General features: G+C 39.5%; 4 protein-coding genes across 6 annotated transcripts in view; 3 read left to right on the forward strand and 1 right to left on the reverse strand.

The window, feature by feature from the left end:
- The first annotated feature begins 546 nt into the window (after positions 1 to 546).
- ube2d1b (ubiquitin-conjugating enzyme E2D 1b) lies at positions 547 to 4,695 on the forward strand. Its single transcript, XM_083687924.1, has 7 exons — positions 547 to 721; positions 1,417 to 1,480; positions 1,584 to 1,615; positions 1,914 to 1,991; positions 2,089 to 2,194; positions 3,119 to 3,212; positions 3,424 to 4,695. Exons 1-7 carry the CDS (start codon positions 698 to 700, stop codon positions 3,467 to 3,469), a joined length of 444 nt encoding a protein of 147 aa, XP_083544050.1. The 5' UTR covers positions 547 to 697; the 3' UTR covers positions 3,470 to 4,695.
- Positions 4,696 to 7,108: 2,413 nt separating this feature from the next.
- Positions 7,109 to 10,318, forward strand: tfam (transcription factor A, mitochondrial). Its single transcript, XM_083688118.1, has 7 exons — positions 7,109 to 7,374; positions 7,875 to 8,002; positions 8,154 to 8,224; positions 8,423 to 8,572; positions 8,777 to 8,872; positions 9,114 to 9,170; positions 9,515 to 10,318. Exons 1-7 carry the CDS (start codon positions 7,295 to 7,297, stop codon positions 9,779 to 9,781), a joined length of 849 nt encoding a protein of 282 aa, XP_083544244.1. The 5' UTR covers positions 7,109 to 7,294; the 3' UTR covers positions 9,782 to 10,318.
- A 24-nt stretch (positions 10,319 to 10,342) lies between these two features.
- On the reverse strand, positions 10,343 to 13,864 carry LOC310817492 (DNA-directed RNA polymerase III subunit RPC4). Of its 3 annotated transcripts, none has more exons than XM_083688113.1 (9): positions 13,687 to 13,864; positions 13,004 to 13,196; positions 12,552 to 12,598; positions 12,310 to 12,467; positions 12,064 to 12,188; positions 11,851 to 11,953; positions 11,451 to 11,713; positions 11,192 to 11,347; positions 10,343 to 10,650 (listed from the first exon to the last, which is right to left on the reverse strand). In XM_083688113.1, the coding sequence occupies exons 2-9, from the start codon at positions 13,160 to 13,162 to the stop codon at positions 10,501 to 10,503; spliced, it is 1,161 nt and encodes a 386-aa protein (XP_083544239.1). In that variant the 5' UTR covers positions 13,163 to 13,196; positions 13,687 to 13,864; the 3' UTR covers positions 10,343 to 10,500. The 3 variants fall into 3 exon arrangements, with proteins under 3 accessions (XP_083544239.1, XP_083544240.1, XP_083544241.1); XM_083688114.1 differs by having other exon boundaries at positions 13,550 to 13,864; XM_083688115.1 differs by having other exon boundaries at positions 11,192 to 11,344; positions 13,004 to 13,864.
- A 1,579-nt stretch (positions 13,865 to 15,443) lies between these two features.
- The window catches only part of bicc1 (BicC family RNA binding protein 1), a 50,412-nt gene continuing 47,223 nt past the window's right edge, over positions 15,444 to 18,632 (forward strand). The window contains exon 1 of the mRNA XM_083687363.1: positions 15,444 to 15,720. Within this exon, the coding sequence (XP_083543489.1) occupies positions 15,528 to 15,720 (193 nt within the window). The 5' untranslated portion in view covers positions 15,444 to 15,527. The remainder of the gene's footprint in view (positions 15,721 to 18,632) is intronic.

Raw genomic sequence — 18,632 nt, forward strand, 5'->3', positions numbered from 1 at the left:
AAGTTGGTTTGGAACTAAATGTGTAGCTTCTCTTTGTGTTCTACACATGCGGTAATAAGGTATTGTTTCACCCCAATACATGTCATTTGTTAATATGTTATCTGTATCTAATCTGTTTTGCCATCTTTGATACAAACTAGATGTCTTCAGGACCTTAGACAGCACCTCAAATACAAGAACACTCTGTATGACACCCCTCATGGTTGAAACTCACTTGATTCATATTCTAGAAAAACTGCTGAATATAGTGGTAGTAAAACTCATGTTTAGGTTCGATTCCGGCCATCGACATATCCTGCATGTCATCCCTCCTCTCTCTCACCCTTTCCCATCCTTCATGTCAATCTCTACTGTCTCTATCCCAATAAAACAGAAATGCCCTACAAATATATAAAAATAAATAAATGAATTAAAAAAATAAAAATAAAAAGTTGAACGTGGACGCTTTTATTTTGAAGAAATCCTAATTTCCATACACCCGAGAGAGGTGGGCGGAGTTCCACTATTGTCGTTAACAGAACACCGCTCCGTAAAGCGAAGGCGGAAACAAAAGAGACCCAAAAAAACATACACCCTTGGTGATCTACTCAGGGAAGTAACATCTATTCTGACCTCTTAAGCAATATTATTCCTGTCGGCATCGAAGCGAGCACCAAGAGACAGAGTATCATAGGGTCTTTGGACGAAGTCGGTCACCATGGCATTGAAAAGAATACAGAAGGTGAGTGAAATAGCTAACGTCAGCCAACGCTAGCTGGCTAGCTGTCAGCTACTACGAACACCACCACCTAGTCGGGAAACAATGGTAGCCTAGCTTCTTTTTTTTTTTTATGTCGATCTAGAAAAACACTGTCGTTGAAATTGAACAGAAAATGGAGCTACGCTGTTCATTGTACAACATGTAGTTTGTCACGTTTTCAACACTACATGTATCTGTGATCATGCTTTTCTGACTGTCACTGTCAGACTGGCTAACTAGCCCGGCTAGCCGCTGCATACGGAGACATATCTTTATTATCCTCCCCTCTGGCTGTAAAGTGATCAAATGGTATAAAACTAGCACCTTAATTACTGACAGTAACATACCTTATATGTTCCTATTGCACTGCTATTCACATTTCACAGTGGCTATTGAGGGCGTGTACAGGAATGGGACAGAGTGCCAATAGTAAACACAGTATGTCGAGGCCTATAGTAGCACAATCAAATACTTTGAAAAAATATTCAAAGTACTTTTCTTTGGATGGCCATAATGTACAGTATGTGTTAAGGACGTAGTTTTCAACAAATGCTCAAGAGGCGATGTCCCTTCACCACCACGTGAATTGTACACCTAAGTTAGCACTGACAAAGTGAAACGTTTAGTTTCAGCTTCAACTCTAACTATTCTTGTTTGACTTGTTCTCTCCCCCCCAGGAGTTACATGACTTGCAGAGGGATCCACCTGCACAGTGCTCTGCTGGACCGGTGGGGGAAGACTGTAAGTTTGTGGCGAGGGTTTGGGTGGCGATGCTTGCTGTCGAACGGTTAGGCCTATAACAGTGGTCTAAAACTCCCTGTTATTTTTCTCCATATCTTTTTAGTGTTCCACTGGCAAGCAACCATAATGGGACCAGTGAGTATGAATCTGCAATGTGTAATGTGTAATTTATCACAGCCTAATTTGAGTTATATACACACACACAATCTGCTTTACAATGAAAACAATCAACACAGATGATATTACCAAGTGGCGATTATGTCCCTTTGCTTTCAACCGATTTGGTTGATTTTTGTGAGGCTGCTGTTTTTTCTTGTCATGTTAACCTTGCTACTTGAATATTCAATATCTCAATTGAATAATAGGTATGGGCACTGACATAATGATGTCTGTTTCTATCATTTACTATCTGTTTTTCTCCTTTTCATCACAGTGTGATAGTCCATACCAAGGAGGGGTCTTTTTTCTCACAATCCACTTTCCCACGGACTATCCCTTCAAGCCACCAAAGGTGAGATTGGATTTGTCCTAGAAATCATTAGGCCTATATTATGATACTATGCCTAAGAATTGTCTTCATACTTTTACATTTTGCCATCTCTTTACAGGTTGCGTTTACAACAAAAATTTATCATCCGAACATTAACAGTAATGGGAGTATTTGCTTGGACATCTTGCGATCACAGTGGTCCCCAGCACTAACAGTATCAAAAGGTAAGTCAGAATTTGTAAATCTTGAATTTAGAGTGATGTTCTATTTGCTATTTACATCTTAGTAGTTTTGCATTAGGATTTGATGTGGTCAATCACCTCAAGTAGTTTTTAGGTGCATATATCACTTCTTATTTAGGTATAGCCTTTAGTTTTGCCCATTGAAGCGTAATAATATCTAATAACACACTCCAACCGAGATTTATTATGACAGTTTTGCTTCTGAATAATTTGTCTGTATTACATTCTCAATAAGTTACTTAAAAACCCACTTTTGAACATTATTTGCTGCACTATCAACAGCAAGAGGCAGCTACTTGCGCATTTGTCAGGAAATAAATCGAATGTATTTTGTGAGTTTAAAAACAGAATGGAGCATTTCATTTGGAAACTAAAACCGACAAATGTCCTGTTATGGAAAATATATGCCGATTCTGAAAAGATCAATGCACGTACAAACTCTCTGGGATGGGGTACCACATCAAATGGTAGTGCTAGACAAATATAGCATGTTGCTAAACAGGGTTCTCCCCAAAGAATGGAAGAGTGGCGTTGCGCCACGCTGTGAACTTGACGGCGCCACTATGTAAACATTTCAAGGCAAATTAAACAATATATATTAAACAATGATAGTTACTCAATCTTGGAAACTGAAAGCGTTAGGATGTTCTTCGGTGAATTCGGCGTTTTAGCCGCATTTTGACATGAATAAACGCCAGTCGGGTTTTGGTAATGCAATCCAGCACCACACTGTTCAAATATATTGGGGAGAACCCTGCTAAATATAGAGGAACATCTTTATCTAGCAAATTGTAAATTCAATGCTCAATGCCAAGGTGTTTCACAGTAGTCTAATATACAGTGACTTACCCTTTCAGTATGGATTTCAAGGGCAAAAACCTTTAATCCCATCATTATGTTTTTCAGTTCTATTGTCCATATGTTCATTGCTTTGTGACCCAAACCCTGATGACCCCCTAGTCCCAGACATAGCACACATCTACAAACAAGACAAAGTCAAGTGAGTATATATTGTTGTGCAAAGTGTACTTCAACCTATGGAATTACACAGTTTTTTTTTCTGATTGAAAAAACTGATTTCTGACTGCTTTCTCATGCATTATTCTCATCAATAAGCCACATTCTTTGAATAAAGGAGAACGCTTAGCATTTCAACATACAGCAAATGGATTTCACATTTAATGTGTGCATTGCTCTGACTTTGTCTCCAGATACAACAAACTAGCAAAAGACTGGACCCAAAAGTATGCAATGTAAAGGCCTTCAAGAGGATTTTTTCTAAAGTCACAAAGCACTGTAAATTCTAGTATCAAAAAGTAAACTTAGGTAATATTGAACACATTGTACTGTCAACATTTATCATCTGAGACCATTAATTCTAGATTATTTTGTGTTTTGAAGGGGGTTATGCTCTGCACAAATATATATGAAAGTTTGTTGTGCATTGTTGTCATGTCATCCCCCTATTCCTGGTTTTGGGCACTTTTGTTTTTTGTCTCATGAATAAAAGATGGAGTCATAAGAATACTGTACTGTTACAGTCTCCCATTAAGAGGGAATTTAAGGAATCAAATGAATTTTACTGTATTTTGCTTGCACTTTCCATTAAAGTGTACTTTCTGGGTTTTGTAAAGTGTTTATCATTAGATTATAGATAGTTTTTGAGTCAGTTGTAACTCAATCATTAACATTGAGTTATCATCACATCGGTGCTGGGGATACAACAAATTGCTTTATTTGTTTGAGCTGAAATAGATGAAGTGCACAGAGGAGTAGATTTAGTGACCAGGGTATTACAACACGCCACTTATTGGTACCCCCAGTACCAAATTGATAATCAACCGCATTGTTTTAATAATTGAGTTATAACTGATTCATAAACTATCTTTAAACTAATTGTAAATTGTCTATACACTAATTATAAATGCTTTACAAACCCCAAGAGGTTTACTGTAATATAAAGTGTTACTGTATGAATTTCTTTTTCTTTTTTTTTTCTTTTTCAGTTGACTTTCTTTTAGAGATTTTTATTGTATAGAATTTCATCTATTCTGGACCTACTTTTATTATTTTTTCATTAAAAGTCATCAAAAAATGTAAAGCTATCATTAAAAAGTATTTATGTACATCCTCTGCAAATAATTTCGATTTTGGGTCTTGAATTATGGCTGATGCTGTTTGGCACCTTTTTTTTTTTTTTTTTTTTTTTTTACAATTAAAGAATGGTACTGTTTTTATCATTATCCAATGCTCACGTGTTCTGTTTCACTGCTGATGGAGGCATATGAGACATAATCATGTGGGAATCATGATTAAGAGTGTTTAATGGGTAGAATAAATATGACACTCACTAGTTCAGAGCTCTGTCTCTGTAGTTAATTTTTTTTTGTTAGTGAAATGTTACATGCACAGGGGTATTGAGTTCTAACTAATGGTGAAAATTAACCCTGGGTGGGGTCCAGGAGCAAATTGAATGCTGAAAATGTATTTTAACACCAATAAAACACTTGGTTCCTATGGGTTCCCCCCCATTTCCACCTTTTCTTATACAGTGCCTTCAGAAGGTATTCAGATCCCTTCACTTATTCCACGTTTTGTTGTGTTATAGACTTTGCCATCAATCCACGCACAGTACCCCAGAATGACAAAGCGAAAACACATTTTTTTTAAATGTCTGTACATTTATTAAAATTTAAATACAGAAATGTACATAAGTATTCAGACCCTTTGATATGACACTCTTAAAATTAGCTAAAATGCAAAAATGTCATCAACAAATCACTCAATTAGTTGAACTGAGTCCATCTTAATGCAAGGATAATAGTTTATGTAATTTTGGAATCAATATTTTTATAGGGTCTTTGATTTGCATAGGAATCAATTACACACTGTGTGGATCAGGTTGTCATTACAAACTGAGCAAATGGAGGGGAACAAAACTGCTCAGGAATGTGATCCTGAGGCCTGGGGAGACAGAAAGTTTAAAAACTTAAAAATCTACAAGAATAGTGGAGAGGAAAAATCACAGTCGATGGGACAACATCATTAGATTAGATTAGATTAGATTCAACTTCCCAGTCATCCCAGTCACTCTACAAAATTGGTCTATAACCAAGTGGCCAAAAAGAATCCCTTAATGGAAAATAATCTAACTCATATCCATAATTGTGTTTGCAACAATGAATTCAAGTGATACAGCAAAGAAAGTGGCTGGAAATGTGTTTATTTGGTTTTACTACAAAGCATTAAGTTTGGTGCAAATCCAGCACATGCAATGCAGTTTCTGCACCTTCTCTCGTGTGAAGAATAGTGGTAGCTACATCATGTTATGGGTATGTTTGTCACTGGCAGGGACTGGGGAGTTTGTCAGGATCAAGAGATAATTATGAAATTTGCTGAGTTGGTAGTGACATCCTAATCTACACAGTGAGTAATTGATTCCTATGCAAATCAGAGACCCTATAAAAACATATTTATTCCAAAATTACATGAACTATTATCCTTGCATTAAGATGGACTCAATTCAACTTATTGAGTGATTTGTTGATTTGTGATTTTTGCATTTTAGCTAATTTTAAAAGTGTCATAGTAAAGGGTCTGAATACTTACGTACATGAGGTATCTCTGTTTTTTAATTTTAATACATTTACAGAAATTTCTAAAAACGTGTTTTCGCTTTGTTATTCTGGGGTATTGTGTGTGGATTGATGGCAAATTCTTTTAATTTAATCAATTTTAAATTGAGTCTATAACACAACAAAATGTGGAAAAAGTGAAGGGGGCTGAATACTTTCGGAAGGCACTGTAACTGCTGTGTCCCAAAATCAAACATACCCATTTGATGATAGCGATAGGTGGGTCATGTGTTTCACAATCCTTGGCCTCATTTTATTCTATTTGATTCTATCCCTACAGTAGTCCCTATTTATATCACATTCCAACCTATCCTAACCCCGTCACTCTGCCTTTGAGGTCTGTGTGTCTTCAACGTGGCATCAACGTTAAATTAACATGGCATCCAATAGTATAATGCAGTTGTTAAAGTTCACCAAAACTACACCATTATTTTTGAATAGCTCTGACTGGCCAAATATCTCAGATGTAATAAAACATGAATGCACAAAGTCATGCTCCCCACATCCTACCATCCTAACTTCATTTATTTGTGTTATTCACTTATTCAGATCCTCCCAAATAAAGTGATGTTACAGAAAAGGGGGGGGGGGCATTTTGATAATCCATTGGATTTACTGATATAAGATGTATCTCTCTTCCACATTTGGATACCAATACCTTTATCCCTCTAATAGATAGTGCCTTCTTCTGTCCTGGCGCCCCGCTGGTGGAATGAGCTTCCCACTGCTGTTGTGACTGCAGAGTCACTACCTATCTTCCGCTGTAGATTGAAGACTCATCTCTCATTCAGGCTACATCTTAACGGTCCCTCCTAAAGGCCTCTTCACCCCCACTACCCCCCTGTACTAACCCTAACCCTAGAGACCTCTTCACCCCTACTACCCCCCTGTACAAGTTTCTCTCATGTTAATAAAAAAAATTATATAACATTCTATATTACTAAACATATAATTATATAGAAAATTATATATATATAGCATTGTGACTGCCTATGGCCCCTGGTCCGAGCATTGATCACTTTATCTTATGATGACTGATGGATAGATAATTCACTTCAGTTAAACAAATGCATTTGTTGTCAGTCGCTTTGGATAAAGGCGTCTGCTAAATGCCATAAATGTAAAAAAAATAAAAAAATAAATGTAAACGTCTTCTTTGGTGTGTGTTATTATACTATTACTGCTGATGAATGTACTGCAAGTGAATCACAAGCTACGTCACAACACCAAACAAGCCGTGACCTTCTCCCACAATGCACCGGGGACGGTGAAGGCGCCCTTCTGCATGCATGCATGGTCAGGGGAGGGAGAGAGACTTGGGGGGCCTTGATCTAACCAGCCAGCTAGCTTGATGCAGAACCACAACAAGTCATCAAATCTGGGACAATAACCTTTGTCTTCCCAACACCACACAGTGTCTTGATCGCCTCATTCATTCGTCCCAGACATGGCCCCTTTCAGTTTTATGTCAGTGGGTGCTAGCCTTTTGGCTAAGTCGTTCGGTCTCTTCTCGACCAGCCTGGTAAGGTAAGAAAGAGAGTTCAGAAGTTGCCAAGATTGCTATGTTAGCTAGCTAGCTAGCTGGTTCTTGCAGCACACCTGTCATGGATAAGATCTCTTTACGTTTTCTAGTTGCGTTTGTGGAATGTCGGCGGCGGGTTGATTCATGAATTCGTAACTGTTTCCCACCTCTTCACGCTAGTGTTTGACACTAGGATTTGGTAATAAAATGGGCTAATGAGACATCAGGGATGGGTTCTTATACTTGTCAATAAAGTGACACATTGTGCATGACAAAGTTGATCAGATTTTGGTCGGGCTTTTAATTTCTCTACTTCGGACTGTTGTCTAATGACACTACATGTAGCTATGTTTTTCTTACAGGTCATTGTGTCTACATGCACATGTTTAGGCTACTCTTACTAGGAAAAAAGCAGCTTGTGATGATGTGTACACAGGTTATCTAGCTAATGACATGGACTTCAGGTGGAAGTTAAGTAACTCATTCATTGGTATATTTTGTAAAGGTGCACCAGTGTCATCCCAGCCATCAAGAGTTTCAGTACGAATGCGGGTGTGCCTCCCAAGAGGCCCCTCAACGGTTACATGAGATTTGTGATGCATCAACGGCCCGTCGTGCTCAGGCAATACCCAGGTGACGACCACTGCCCACTTTAGTGTCCATGTCAACCTGTGCTGATATTGGTGACATTCTGCATCCCATTGATATCGTACCCTAGGCTATATACATTCTCAATAGTGTCTCTCATTCATATCTTCCTCGTCATCTTTACGTGCTATTACAGATGTCAAGTCTGTGGAGATATTCAGGAGGATTGCACAGCAATGGAGAACGCTGACCCCTGATCAGAAACGGGTAGACCCACTTTCTTATTCTCTTGTAACATGCCTGGGACATATTTGAGCAGCTCATCTAGGCGACTGTCTGTGCTTGCAGATTGTTGCGTCTTTCATCCCAGAAGTATAACTGTCGCGGACCCGCTGGAGTCCACATTGCAGCGTCTTGTAACTTAACGTGTCGCCTCAATAAAAGTTGTCTTTTTTTTCATCCAAGCCCTTTGAGGTGGAATCAGTCGCTGCAAGGGAGCAGTTCAAAGTGGAGATGCAGAAATACCAAGCCCAACTCACCCCTGCACAGGCTCTCGCCCTTAAAGAAGAGAGGAGACTGAAATTGGCCAAGAGAAAAGCTGTGAGGAAGAAGCGGGTGAGTGTTGGTTGCCCGTATGGCCGCCTGGCACTGCAATAGGCTACATTGTGGGTCCAACAGCATAAGACCATAGAATAAGTGGGCCTACTGCGGTTTACTCTCAATGTTATGTCGCTGACATTTGTCAGTCTTGATCAGACTAAGAGTGATTGATATTCAACACAACGTCATCTCATTGCTAAACCGTTTTCTACCCCCTAGGAGCTGACGAGTCTTGGCAAGCCTAAACGGCCCCGCTCTGCCTTCAACATCTATATGTCAGAGCACTTTGAGGAAGCCAGGGGCGTGAGCATGCAGGTCTGTAATAATCCAATATTATAATTGTGGAATATTGCACTTTTTCAATGGTTCCAAAAATGATAGATGTATCTTGTGTACATCTATCAATGAAAAGAAAGGGGTCTTAAAGTGGTGATCAGACAGGACGTCAGCCATATCAAATATCCTTAATGCTAAAAGTATGATAAAAGTAAATTCTGGTATCAGCACTGTCATGTTATAATTGAGATTTCACTGTACATTGTTTTTGTCCCATTAGGCAAAGATGAAGTTCTTAATTGACGATTGGGGAAGAATATTTGTCTCACAGAAACAAGTAGGTCTTGCAATAGCCTAAATACCATGACACTGTTTGTGGTCAATATGGACCAGGCTCAACTGATTTCCCCCTCCCTCCTCCAGTTTAGCGAGACTCTCATGACATTGCTCACTCTTTACACCCTCTGCCTGTTGCTATAGAACACCTTCTGTTATTGTTTTATTATCTTTTATTACATTTTATAGTTGACTGCTGTTGTTGTTGGAACAGTTGCTTTGCCCCAAGCATTTCATCACATTGCTATACCCTGTATCCCGTGGAATGATAGATAAACTTTGAACTTTAACTTGTTGCACCACATCTACAAATTGACGTCCCTTTTTTTTATTTTTTATGTGAAGGTGTACCTGCAACTTGCAGAAGATGACAAGGTCCGATACAAGAACGAGATGAAGTCGTGGGAAGAGCACATGGTGGAAATCGGAAGGGAGGATCTCGTTAGAAGGAAAGCAGCGACGGGCAAGAAGACAGCTGCAACAAGTAAGAAGATGGCGGCAACAAAAGGAGGGAAGACAGCGGTGAAGAAGGCGACCGGAACGTCTGCGGGAGGAAAGGCGGTGGTTGGTTCAAGTCCGAGAAAGACTGTCAGGAACATGAAAAAGGCGTAAGGGCTGTTCTACTGGAGGGTGTATCTGTTGTCAAGGCAAGTTACCGTCCCCTTAGTTAACATTTTTTGCTGTTGTTTCTGTTATGATTTGTGCTTTTGTAATTGTAGTCATAAGCTTGTACAGAAGCATATCAAACTGTGAAATAATAACTGTCATGGCATCAGTCTGAGTAGGATCAAGAAACATTTTGGATATTCAGTTAAATTGTTTTTGGAGAAGAACCAAGTAATTATGGATTATTTCATCATGCTTTATTGTGAAGCATTGTTATTCTAGTATGAGATGCTGATCTGTCTATCAGATTTGAAAACATACACAGAATTATGAATGTCTGACAGTAAGGTTGTCATACTCCATTTGTAAAGTTGTGATGAGATGACAAGGACATGCCAATTTGAAGAACTGAACTACAGTATTGATATATAACGGTTAAAGGTTTCATTGCTTGTAGAATGTAACAGTGTTAGCCTGCATAGAAGTTGGCTCCTGTTTTGTATCTTACCTTTACTGAATAAACATTTACATTCATTTTTCTAAAAAAAAAAAAAAAGGAACTCATCATATTCTACAATGTTTAATGTTTGATCACATGATTACAACATATTGTAATGGAGGGAAACCACAAGGTTCATAAGTAACACTGTATTTATAAAAAAAAAAAAAAGAAAGTATCTACAATATTTACATTTATATATATGACAAGATGAATTGTTTACAAGTTAAAGGTTTGCTAAACGCTTGTCCGGTGAAGGGGTGACGCCTTGCAGGAGTGCTTCAAAGTCTGGAGAGCACACTAGCTTGTGCTTGATGTTCCCCAGTACACTCATGTCACCAGTCAGCCCCTCAGACAGCCGCACAGACACCAGTTGCTGGACATATGGACAGATAGTTAGTTTCCCCCCATTTAACAATGGTTTCACCCCCTTATTTGATGCACCTTACTACTGAAGAAGGTCTGCTACATGACAAGGCCTAAAGGGGAATGTACCATTCACTTGTACTTAAGAGGGGTGTACAAATATGCACAATCAAACTTCTGACCACTAGTTTAAAAAAAAAGTGGCGCTTGTGATTATAACAGATGAAAGGCAACCATTCTATCAATAAATGGAATTTATTTTGGCTGGAATTGTGAAACTTTTGAAATGATTACCGGAGTTTCAAATGGGCATTTCTACGTTCTTACAAGAAATTCGTCAACCAGGAAATTGCTTCAGGAAATGTTATACATTACAGTGGACATTTCACAACCGTATCTGGTAAGTTAAATCCATATGATGCATCAGGCTATAACTCAATTTCAAGTTAAACATGGAAGGTTACAAATGTCTTTCCATAGCATGTCAATCCTCCATATAATCTTTTAAACATGATGAGTATTTCTGTACATTGATAGACATGCAGACATACCTGTAGAAATGAGAATGCAGCCCCGTCTGATACATCCATGGTGATGTCCCCCAAGGCCAGCTGAACCTTGCCCGACTTCCTGATTTGCAGTTTCCCTACGAAGCCCTCAGCAAAATCTGACAGGACAGGTACACTATCCTTCCCAATGGGTTCCTGCTGATGAAAATTGGTCATGTCATAAAATATCCAGTGTATTACTAAGCTTTTTATTTTTCCTCTAAAATATTGTTTATTGATTGTAGGGATGTTCTGTACTCACTTGGGCTTTGATGTGAGATGAGCGCTTGTCAGATATTGAGTCTTTCTTAGCTGATTTCTCAGGGAGTGTTTTTGGTTGTCCAGGCATCGTGTCTGGGAGCTGAATGAAGAGCAGCTCTTCTTTTTCAGATACACTGAGCTGCTGGAAGAGTTCTGCCACAGAAGGCTGCTCCGGCTTGAAAGCCACTCGCCCGCGCTGGTGTGATCTAGGAGGCTTTGTTGTAGGTGTTCTGAAAACCTTCGTATCAGTTGTGTCTTCTTTGTCTGCATTGGGATTGACAGGAATTTGGAATTGCATCATCGTACTATTTTTCCGCATCAACATCCTCTTGAAGATAAGTAAAGAAAACGAGACTCTAAATTGAGATTCAAATGTCGTAGTGAAATAAGTGTACACTTACACGGATTGGTTGCCTCTGTTCTTAAGGAAGGCCCTGAATCATACAGAGGAAGCTGAATTGGCCTGTTCTTGGCATCATTTTTCAAACCAGGATCATCTAAAAACTAAATGGGGTGAAATTCATTGTTTGGGATGAATGTTTGAATGTCGTCGCGTCAACACAACACCTTGTTTTAGTAGCTACTTGTTCTTTGAAAAGGCTATAGTGACTTACATCATCCCGTTGAAGTTTTTGTAATATTTCATTTTCATCATCGTCCGAGGCATGTCTCTCCTTTTTAATGCATTTCGCAGCGGGCGAGGATCCACTGTCGCTCAGGTCTGTGCCCCTCCAGCCAACTGAGAATGAGGTGACAAACTGTCATTTCCTGCGTTCACCTTGTTTCCTGATTTGAGTGTCCGGTCGTGCATACAGCCATATAGCTAGCTGGTGTGTTCCAGTATCCAGCCACAAGTTTACCTGATTTCCTTGTTATTGTGTCAGCTGGACCCTGTTCAAAGATGGAGTGGGACTGGATTGTTTGAGGCCTCTCCCTTCTCTTCCCTCTGTTCTCCCTGTGTCTGTCCTCCCTGTCTCTCCGGTCCTTCTTAGGCGCAACATGAGCCTCTGCCTTTAACCTGGAATAAAAAAGTAGTTTGGATTAGTTCATGTTTCGATAGAATTGTTACGGTAATTGAAGGTAAGGTTAAGGTAATACTCACTCATCTTTGCTTTTCCTGACAGAATGGACATTGGGTATAAAGTTTTTCTGTAGAAATGGAAGAAGAAAGAACATGATTGTTTATGAGTGATATTTGCACCAATGATTTTGCTGCTGCTGGTGGTGGTGGCATGTTTCATTCAATGCAATTATGCTATGAAGCTCAAATCAAAATCAAGTCAAATTGTAATAGTCATTTACACAACATGCAAGATACCATGTAATGAAATGCTTTAGGGTAAGCAACTCCTCAACAACGCATCAATCAAACGACAACATTTAACAGTGAAATACCATAACAATAAAACCAGCAAGGTGTCACAGAATAGCAGAAAAAACTAACTCACTAACACCGATTCGGCAACACGGTAACCATGCGCACTGACCCTAGAAACATCTTTGTTCTTATAATAAAGACAAGAGAAATATGTAGGATAGTTTGGCAGATATTACCTTTTTGAATCCGCCCAAAGTCAAGTCACGGGAACGCAGGGAAGTGAGTCTGCCGGGAGGAGGAGAAGTCAACACTGGCCGACCTGGCAACCCTCTACCCAGCGGTCTGCAAATCCCCGAAGATCCAGCCCCGGGGTCTGCATCTCCCCTATCAGTCATCCTGCAAATGTGTCTATTTTGGATGGACTACCATCTAGCAGAGACCAAGAGAGTATCGCCAAACCAAAATAGAGCAACATCACGACAACAGAAGGGGACACAAATAAATAATTGCCGGACTGAAATAAATAAGTCAAACGGTCTGGATTAATGATGGCGGTAGCGGTTTCATCTGCGTTATTGTTACAACGTCTACAGAAAACCCACAGAGGGTCTACCCTAGAATGTTTCTAAACATCTCTCATTTACACCACATTCCCAACTTGGATGCGAAGATCCCCTCCATTTTGTTCTGAGTAAACAGGCGCATCTCATACAAAGTACATCCTTTTTTGAAATTATTTATTTGTTTACGATATTATATTATTGTACGGCGGGTCGGCCTACCCTACACTTCGGAAGGAATCATATCCGAATCGAGGTAGATATTACTTTTATTGTCGCCGGAGAGAGCCGACTGTTACAATGTTGCCCTCCTGAAGGCCGACGTGAGACGCGGCGACATCCTCGATTAAGTATCTTACCTCATCACGTAACAAGTCTTCAGAAAACAACCACATATAACACAACACAATTTCCCCGCCTAGCCGTCGGACTAATATTAATATTAATATTCGAATTAAGTTTGCAACATGAAGGTTATACAGCGCCCCGTTTAGTCAGCAATGCCATGCCGAGTTGTATTGTTGTAGTTCATGTTCTTTTGTTATTTTTTTTACTCGGATGAAGTGCCGTTCTTAGACCACAAGGTGACAGTGTTGGGCTAAGCCTTTTGAGGTGACGTTTTTGGTTTGTTGTAGGCTTTGGTTTTTGTATTTCCAGCATTATGATTGTAAGTTTCATATCATGCAAACATATATCGTTGGAGCCCTCCTGAGGATATCTGCCTATTCTCCAGGCCGTTAGATTGTTTCGTTGTACAGTTAGACGTGTCTTTTTGCGCCTCTTGTCATGCCGTGCCATTATTTCATGCAACATAATGTGTACATCACTGTTCTTGATGTGACACTACATGAATGCCCAATATACACTCACCGAGAATTTTATTAGGAACACTATACTAATACTGGGTAGGGCCTCCCTTTACTCTCAAAACAGCCTCAATTCTTCGTGGCCTTGATTCCACAAGATGTTGGAAACATTCCTTTGAGATTCTGGTCCATGATGACATGATTGCATCACGAAATTCCTGCAGATTTTTCAGGTGCACTTTCAAGGTGTGAATCTCCTGTTCTACCACATCCCAAAGGTGTTCTATTGGATTCAGATCCGGTGACTGAAAAACACTGAACTCGTCAACACTGAAACTGTCATGTTCATGAAACCAGTTTGAGACGACTTTTGCTTTGTCACATGGTGCATTATCATGCTGGAAGTAGCCATTAGAAGATGAGTAAATTGTGGCCATGAAGGGATGCACATGGTCAGCGAACAATACTCAAATAGGCTATGGCATTCAAGCGATGATTGATTGGTATTAACGGGCCCAAAGTGTGCAAAGAAAACATTCTCCACACATTACACCACCTCCACCATGAGAAGGTGTACAGGAGTTCCTAATAAAGTGCTGGTTGAGTGTATCTCTGTGTATGTTCTCTATTTGATGTGACATCAGCCCCTGGACACTGCACTCCTGCCTTCATAGCAATGCAATCAATCAACAGGATGATCAGCCTATGGCCCAAGCAAGCCTGAGTAACTCCTGACCAAATTCCTATTAGTTGTGTATTGATTAGGCCAGTGTCAATGTTTGTACAGAATAATGATGTTGTTACTAGGGCATGTCCCATTCTGCTTGGTCCCGAATTCATTTCATTCAATTCAGTTGTCCAATGAATACTCTAAATAAAGAAACCTGGAAAAGTTTGGTTTGACCATGCATCTAGGCCTACATGTCATGCTTACCCTTGCCTATCGTTTTTACCGTTTGAATCGGTGCAAGTTCAGAAGTAAGGTCAACTGGTAAAACATACACTGCATGGTTTACATATTACTGATCAATCACCTGCATATTATGAGACAGTGATTGATAAGATTATATATGTTTCTGTAATTACAGGCATAATACGCACACAAACTTTTAAACCTTTTTTATTATTATTTATTTATTTTAAAGTTTATACTCTCATTTCAACCCGGTTTGTATCAAAGCAGCAGATGTGAGATTTCAAGGGCGGTACTCTAAACTCAGAGGAGGAGAAAAGCTTGGCCAAGTGAAAAGTATTCTGGTGGACTCCCATCACTGTCCACACTTCCACTCATTCTCGGTGCAGGCGGAGGAATGACCGTAAGTAGAAGTTAAGTTTGGAAGAGTTTTTACACAGTGCGTGGCGCTGTGGCAACTCAGCGGTACTCTGTAGAAGCCATGGCCGCCCAGAGCGACTCCTTGAGCGGATACCTGCAGCACTCCGACCCGGGCTCCAACAGCGAGCGCAGCACTGACTCCCCACAACCCGTGTCGGAGGATGACTCCTGTGGACCACCGGCCCCGCTTGACCCCGAGTGGACAGAGGAGAGGTTTCGTGTGGATCGTAAGAAACTGGAGATCATGTTACTGGGTAAATGAACTGTTGCCTCCTTGTAAACTATACTTCAATGTATCACTCACTTTATTTGTTCTCAAGGGGAAACGTAAAGTGGAAATGTAGCTGTCAGGAATCAATGGTGTGAGGAAGGGACTTGATATGTCTAATTAAACATTCTCCAACTAATTGAGAAGCTTGTTCCTTACACAATGACATCATATAAAAGAACTGCACTTTTCTCCACCAAGTTTCAGGCAAGAGAGTCTTATGATTCATATCTAGATGTTTACACTATAGTAGTAGTAACTCTGGCTAGTGTTAATGTTGCTCTCAGGCTGTTGTTTGTTTACAGCTGGTTGTACATATTGAACATACTGGAGATTATGCGATTATATTAAATACACCAAATATCACCAAATTAACCAAATATTGTTGCCGTGTTTCAAATGTGCAAGTACCTCCACAAGTAACTTTTGACATAATACAAGTTTCAGAGTGGACACCAATTCCTCCTCAATCACTTTGATACTAAACTGACAGTGAGTTGATCAAGTGATCTCTCCAAAGTGGAGAAGTTTAATGTATTGCGAGTCTTATCATGGTCAATTACACAGTATTTTATGTTGATATTGAGTTGTTACATTGACTCATGTGTAGTTGGCAATTACTATGCTGATGATTTCTCACTTTCCTCATTATCACAGATTGTTACATGTATGGATCTGTGACTTGACCAGTAGGGGTTGCTGTTCTATTTAGACTTGGGAAGGTAGTTGGTTTTAGATGGATCATATAATTGTCATGTAATTAACAATTCAGCTGATTATTATTGATAATAATATGTTAACTGTATAACATGAAGTCCTTGCAGAGCTGGTCGTGCAGTCTATAGTTCCCAATATCATGACAGCATGTGGAATAGTACTGACGTAGAGTAATCAAACACAGAATTTCTGTTCCCAATCTAATTACAGACATATCACATATCAGTATATATAACAATCGACAAGCCCTACATTGAATTAATCACATTCATGCTCTTGGTATCCCAGTCCTCTGCATATATACTTATGGACTGCCTGGACTGCAAAAGTTAAAAGTATTTCTTTTTACAAATGAACAGTTCCTGATTCTGACAGCTCATCGGGGATGATATTAAACACAGTCCAGCAGTGAGAAGCGCTGTGGTAATGCTTTGGCCGTAGGATAATCCTGCATTCCTGTGTGTCCTCATGCAGTGGGTGGATCTCTGTTGGGACCAACTAGTCAGTCTCAGTTACAAATCAGATCCCATAATGATCCACTCAAGAGCCAATTCTACATGCTGAAGATAAAAAAAAGTGTTAAACATATTTCCATACTTTGGTTCTTATAGCTTCTTGTGTAGATATTAACTGTACATGCTATTTGATTTGGACATTAAACCCTCTTTAAACCATCTTGGACATTAAACCCTCTTTATTTACCCCAAATCAAATCAAATCAAAGTGTTATTTGTCATATACACAGAATACAGCCGTAGATGGTGCAATGAAATACTTAGGGCAATCTAGCTCCTCAACAGTGCAACAAAGTAATAATAATAATAATAATAATAATAACAACAATAAGATAAGGTATTAATTGGTGATACTAATCTAATGTTGTGGACAGGGTGTCTTGATCACTGCAATACAATGTAGTAGTCCTGTCTTCATTGTGAAGAGGGCTACGTTATCCAATTAATGTTCTCTCTCTGGCAAAGACTCAAGACTAAAAGGCACAAACACCAAGTTCTAAGGCTATAAATAAAATGCCTCCTGCAGATTTCCGGCTATAGTATGTGTTTAATTTAGAGCTAATATACTATTGAATATCCTACTTGTTTAATTTAGATTGTAATATAGTTAGGAGTCTCAAATGATCAATAGGATGGAATCACTTAAGCCAGACAGTTGATAAGATCTCTCTCTTCCGTGCAGATATATCACTGTACAGCACCTCTGCTTTCTTTGGTCCATATTACTGGGATGGATCAGTGGAAACCAGGAAATATGTTTCCTAGTATGCACACAATCCCGTGACCGTTATGAGCTAGCTAAATGAGTTCATTATGTTTAAGATCTATGGGTATGTACATTTAAGATCTTATCTTTAGGAAAAAAACAATATTTTTGTTCACAGATGTTCAAATGATCTGTGTTGGAAGTGATTTCTTTAGCGGTGGACATACTGTATCCTCATCATTATCAACGCATGGGGGTTTGTCTCCAATTATATTTGTATATACTTTTTTTTATTTTTAACTACAGGAAGCAAGTGGCTATCTTACATGTCTCCTGATAGGACGAGAGTCCCGTGCGGCAAGCCTTGACCAGAGCAGTTCCCATTCCAAGCAGTGTTGTAACATCCACAGATGTCAAATCTGGGCAAAAATAAGCTGCTTTGTTTTAACAAGCAGACTTGAAATTTTCACTCGGGTTTTATAGTTTCTGGAGTCCCCTAAATAATAATCTGTTGCTACAACACTGATAAATGGAGCAAAGTGATTATGGAAAACATTTTCCAGTTCCTCAGATATGTTGTGCTAGAGCAGAGAGGGAAGTAGGGACAGAGCTTGCATGGCTGAGTGTTGGGGCTTGGAGACATTGCCTTGTTTGTGTTGTATGAGAGTCAATTCCTATTGAGGATATTTAACATTGTGTCCCTTCCATCTGTGACGACTACAAAGTAACTGTTTAGTAAAAGAAGTAAAAAAACACCTAACATCGTCACTCAACTTCACTAAAACCACTCGCACACTGGTGGTCACAGCAACATCACATCAAGGAACCAAAACAATACAAGGCACGGTTTGTTTACATGATATCTGCTTGCAGTCCTGGTCCCCAGCACATTAACTCCTACAGGCGACTGTTACTGTAGATGTTGCCGTAAGTGAAACTGCGGATGAAGGTCCACGGTTT

The sequence above is a fragment of the Argentina silus genome, assembly GCF_951799395.1.
Source record: "Argentina silus genome assembly, chromosome: 16".
Lineage (NCBI taxonomy): Eukaryota > Metazoa > Chordata > Actinopteri > Argentiniformes > Argentinidae > Argentina > Argentina silus.

Bases quoted from the DNA above. Each gene is read 5' to 3' on its own strand.
- tfam (XM_083688118.1), top strand. From the start codon at position 7,295: ATGGCCCCTTTCAGTTTTATGTCAGTGGGTGCTAGCCTTTTGGCTAAG. The intron at 7,375-7,874 runs GTAAGAAAGAGA...TATTTTGTAAAG, and splicing joins TTCTCGACCAGCCTGGTAAG to GTGCACCAGTGTCATCCCAG. The intron at 8,573-8,776 runs GTGAGTGTTGGT...TCTACCCCCTAG, and splicing joins AAGCTGTGAGGAAGAAGCGG to GAGCTGACGAGTCTTGGCAA.
- ube2d1b (XM_083687924.1), top strand. From the start codon at position 698: ATGGCATTGAAAAGAATACAGAAG. The intron at 722-1,416 runs GTGAGTGAAATA...TCTCCCCCCCAG, and splicing joins CATTGAAAAGAATACAGAAG to GAGTTACATGACTTGCAGAG. The intron at 3,213-3,423 runs GTGAGTATATAT...CTTTGTCTCCAG, and splicing joins TACAAACAAGACAAAGTCAA to ATACAACAAACTAGCAAAAG.
- LOC310817492 (XM_083688113.1), bottom strand. From the start codon at position 13,162: ATGACTGATAGGGGAGATGCAGACCCCGGGGCTGGATCTTCGGGGATT. The intron at 12,189-12,309 runs GTAAACTTGTGG...CCTCATTCTCAG, and splicing joins CACAATAACAAGGAAATCAG to TTGGCTGGAGGGGCACAGAC. The intron at 11,954-12,063 runs GTAAGTCACTAT...CACCCCATTTAG, and splicing joins AAAAACTTCAACGGGATGAT to TTTTTAGATGATCCTGGTTT.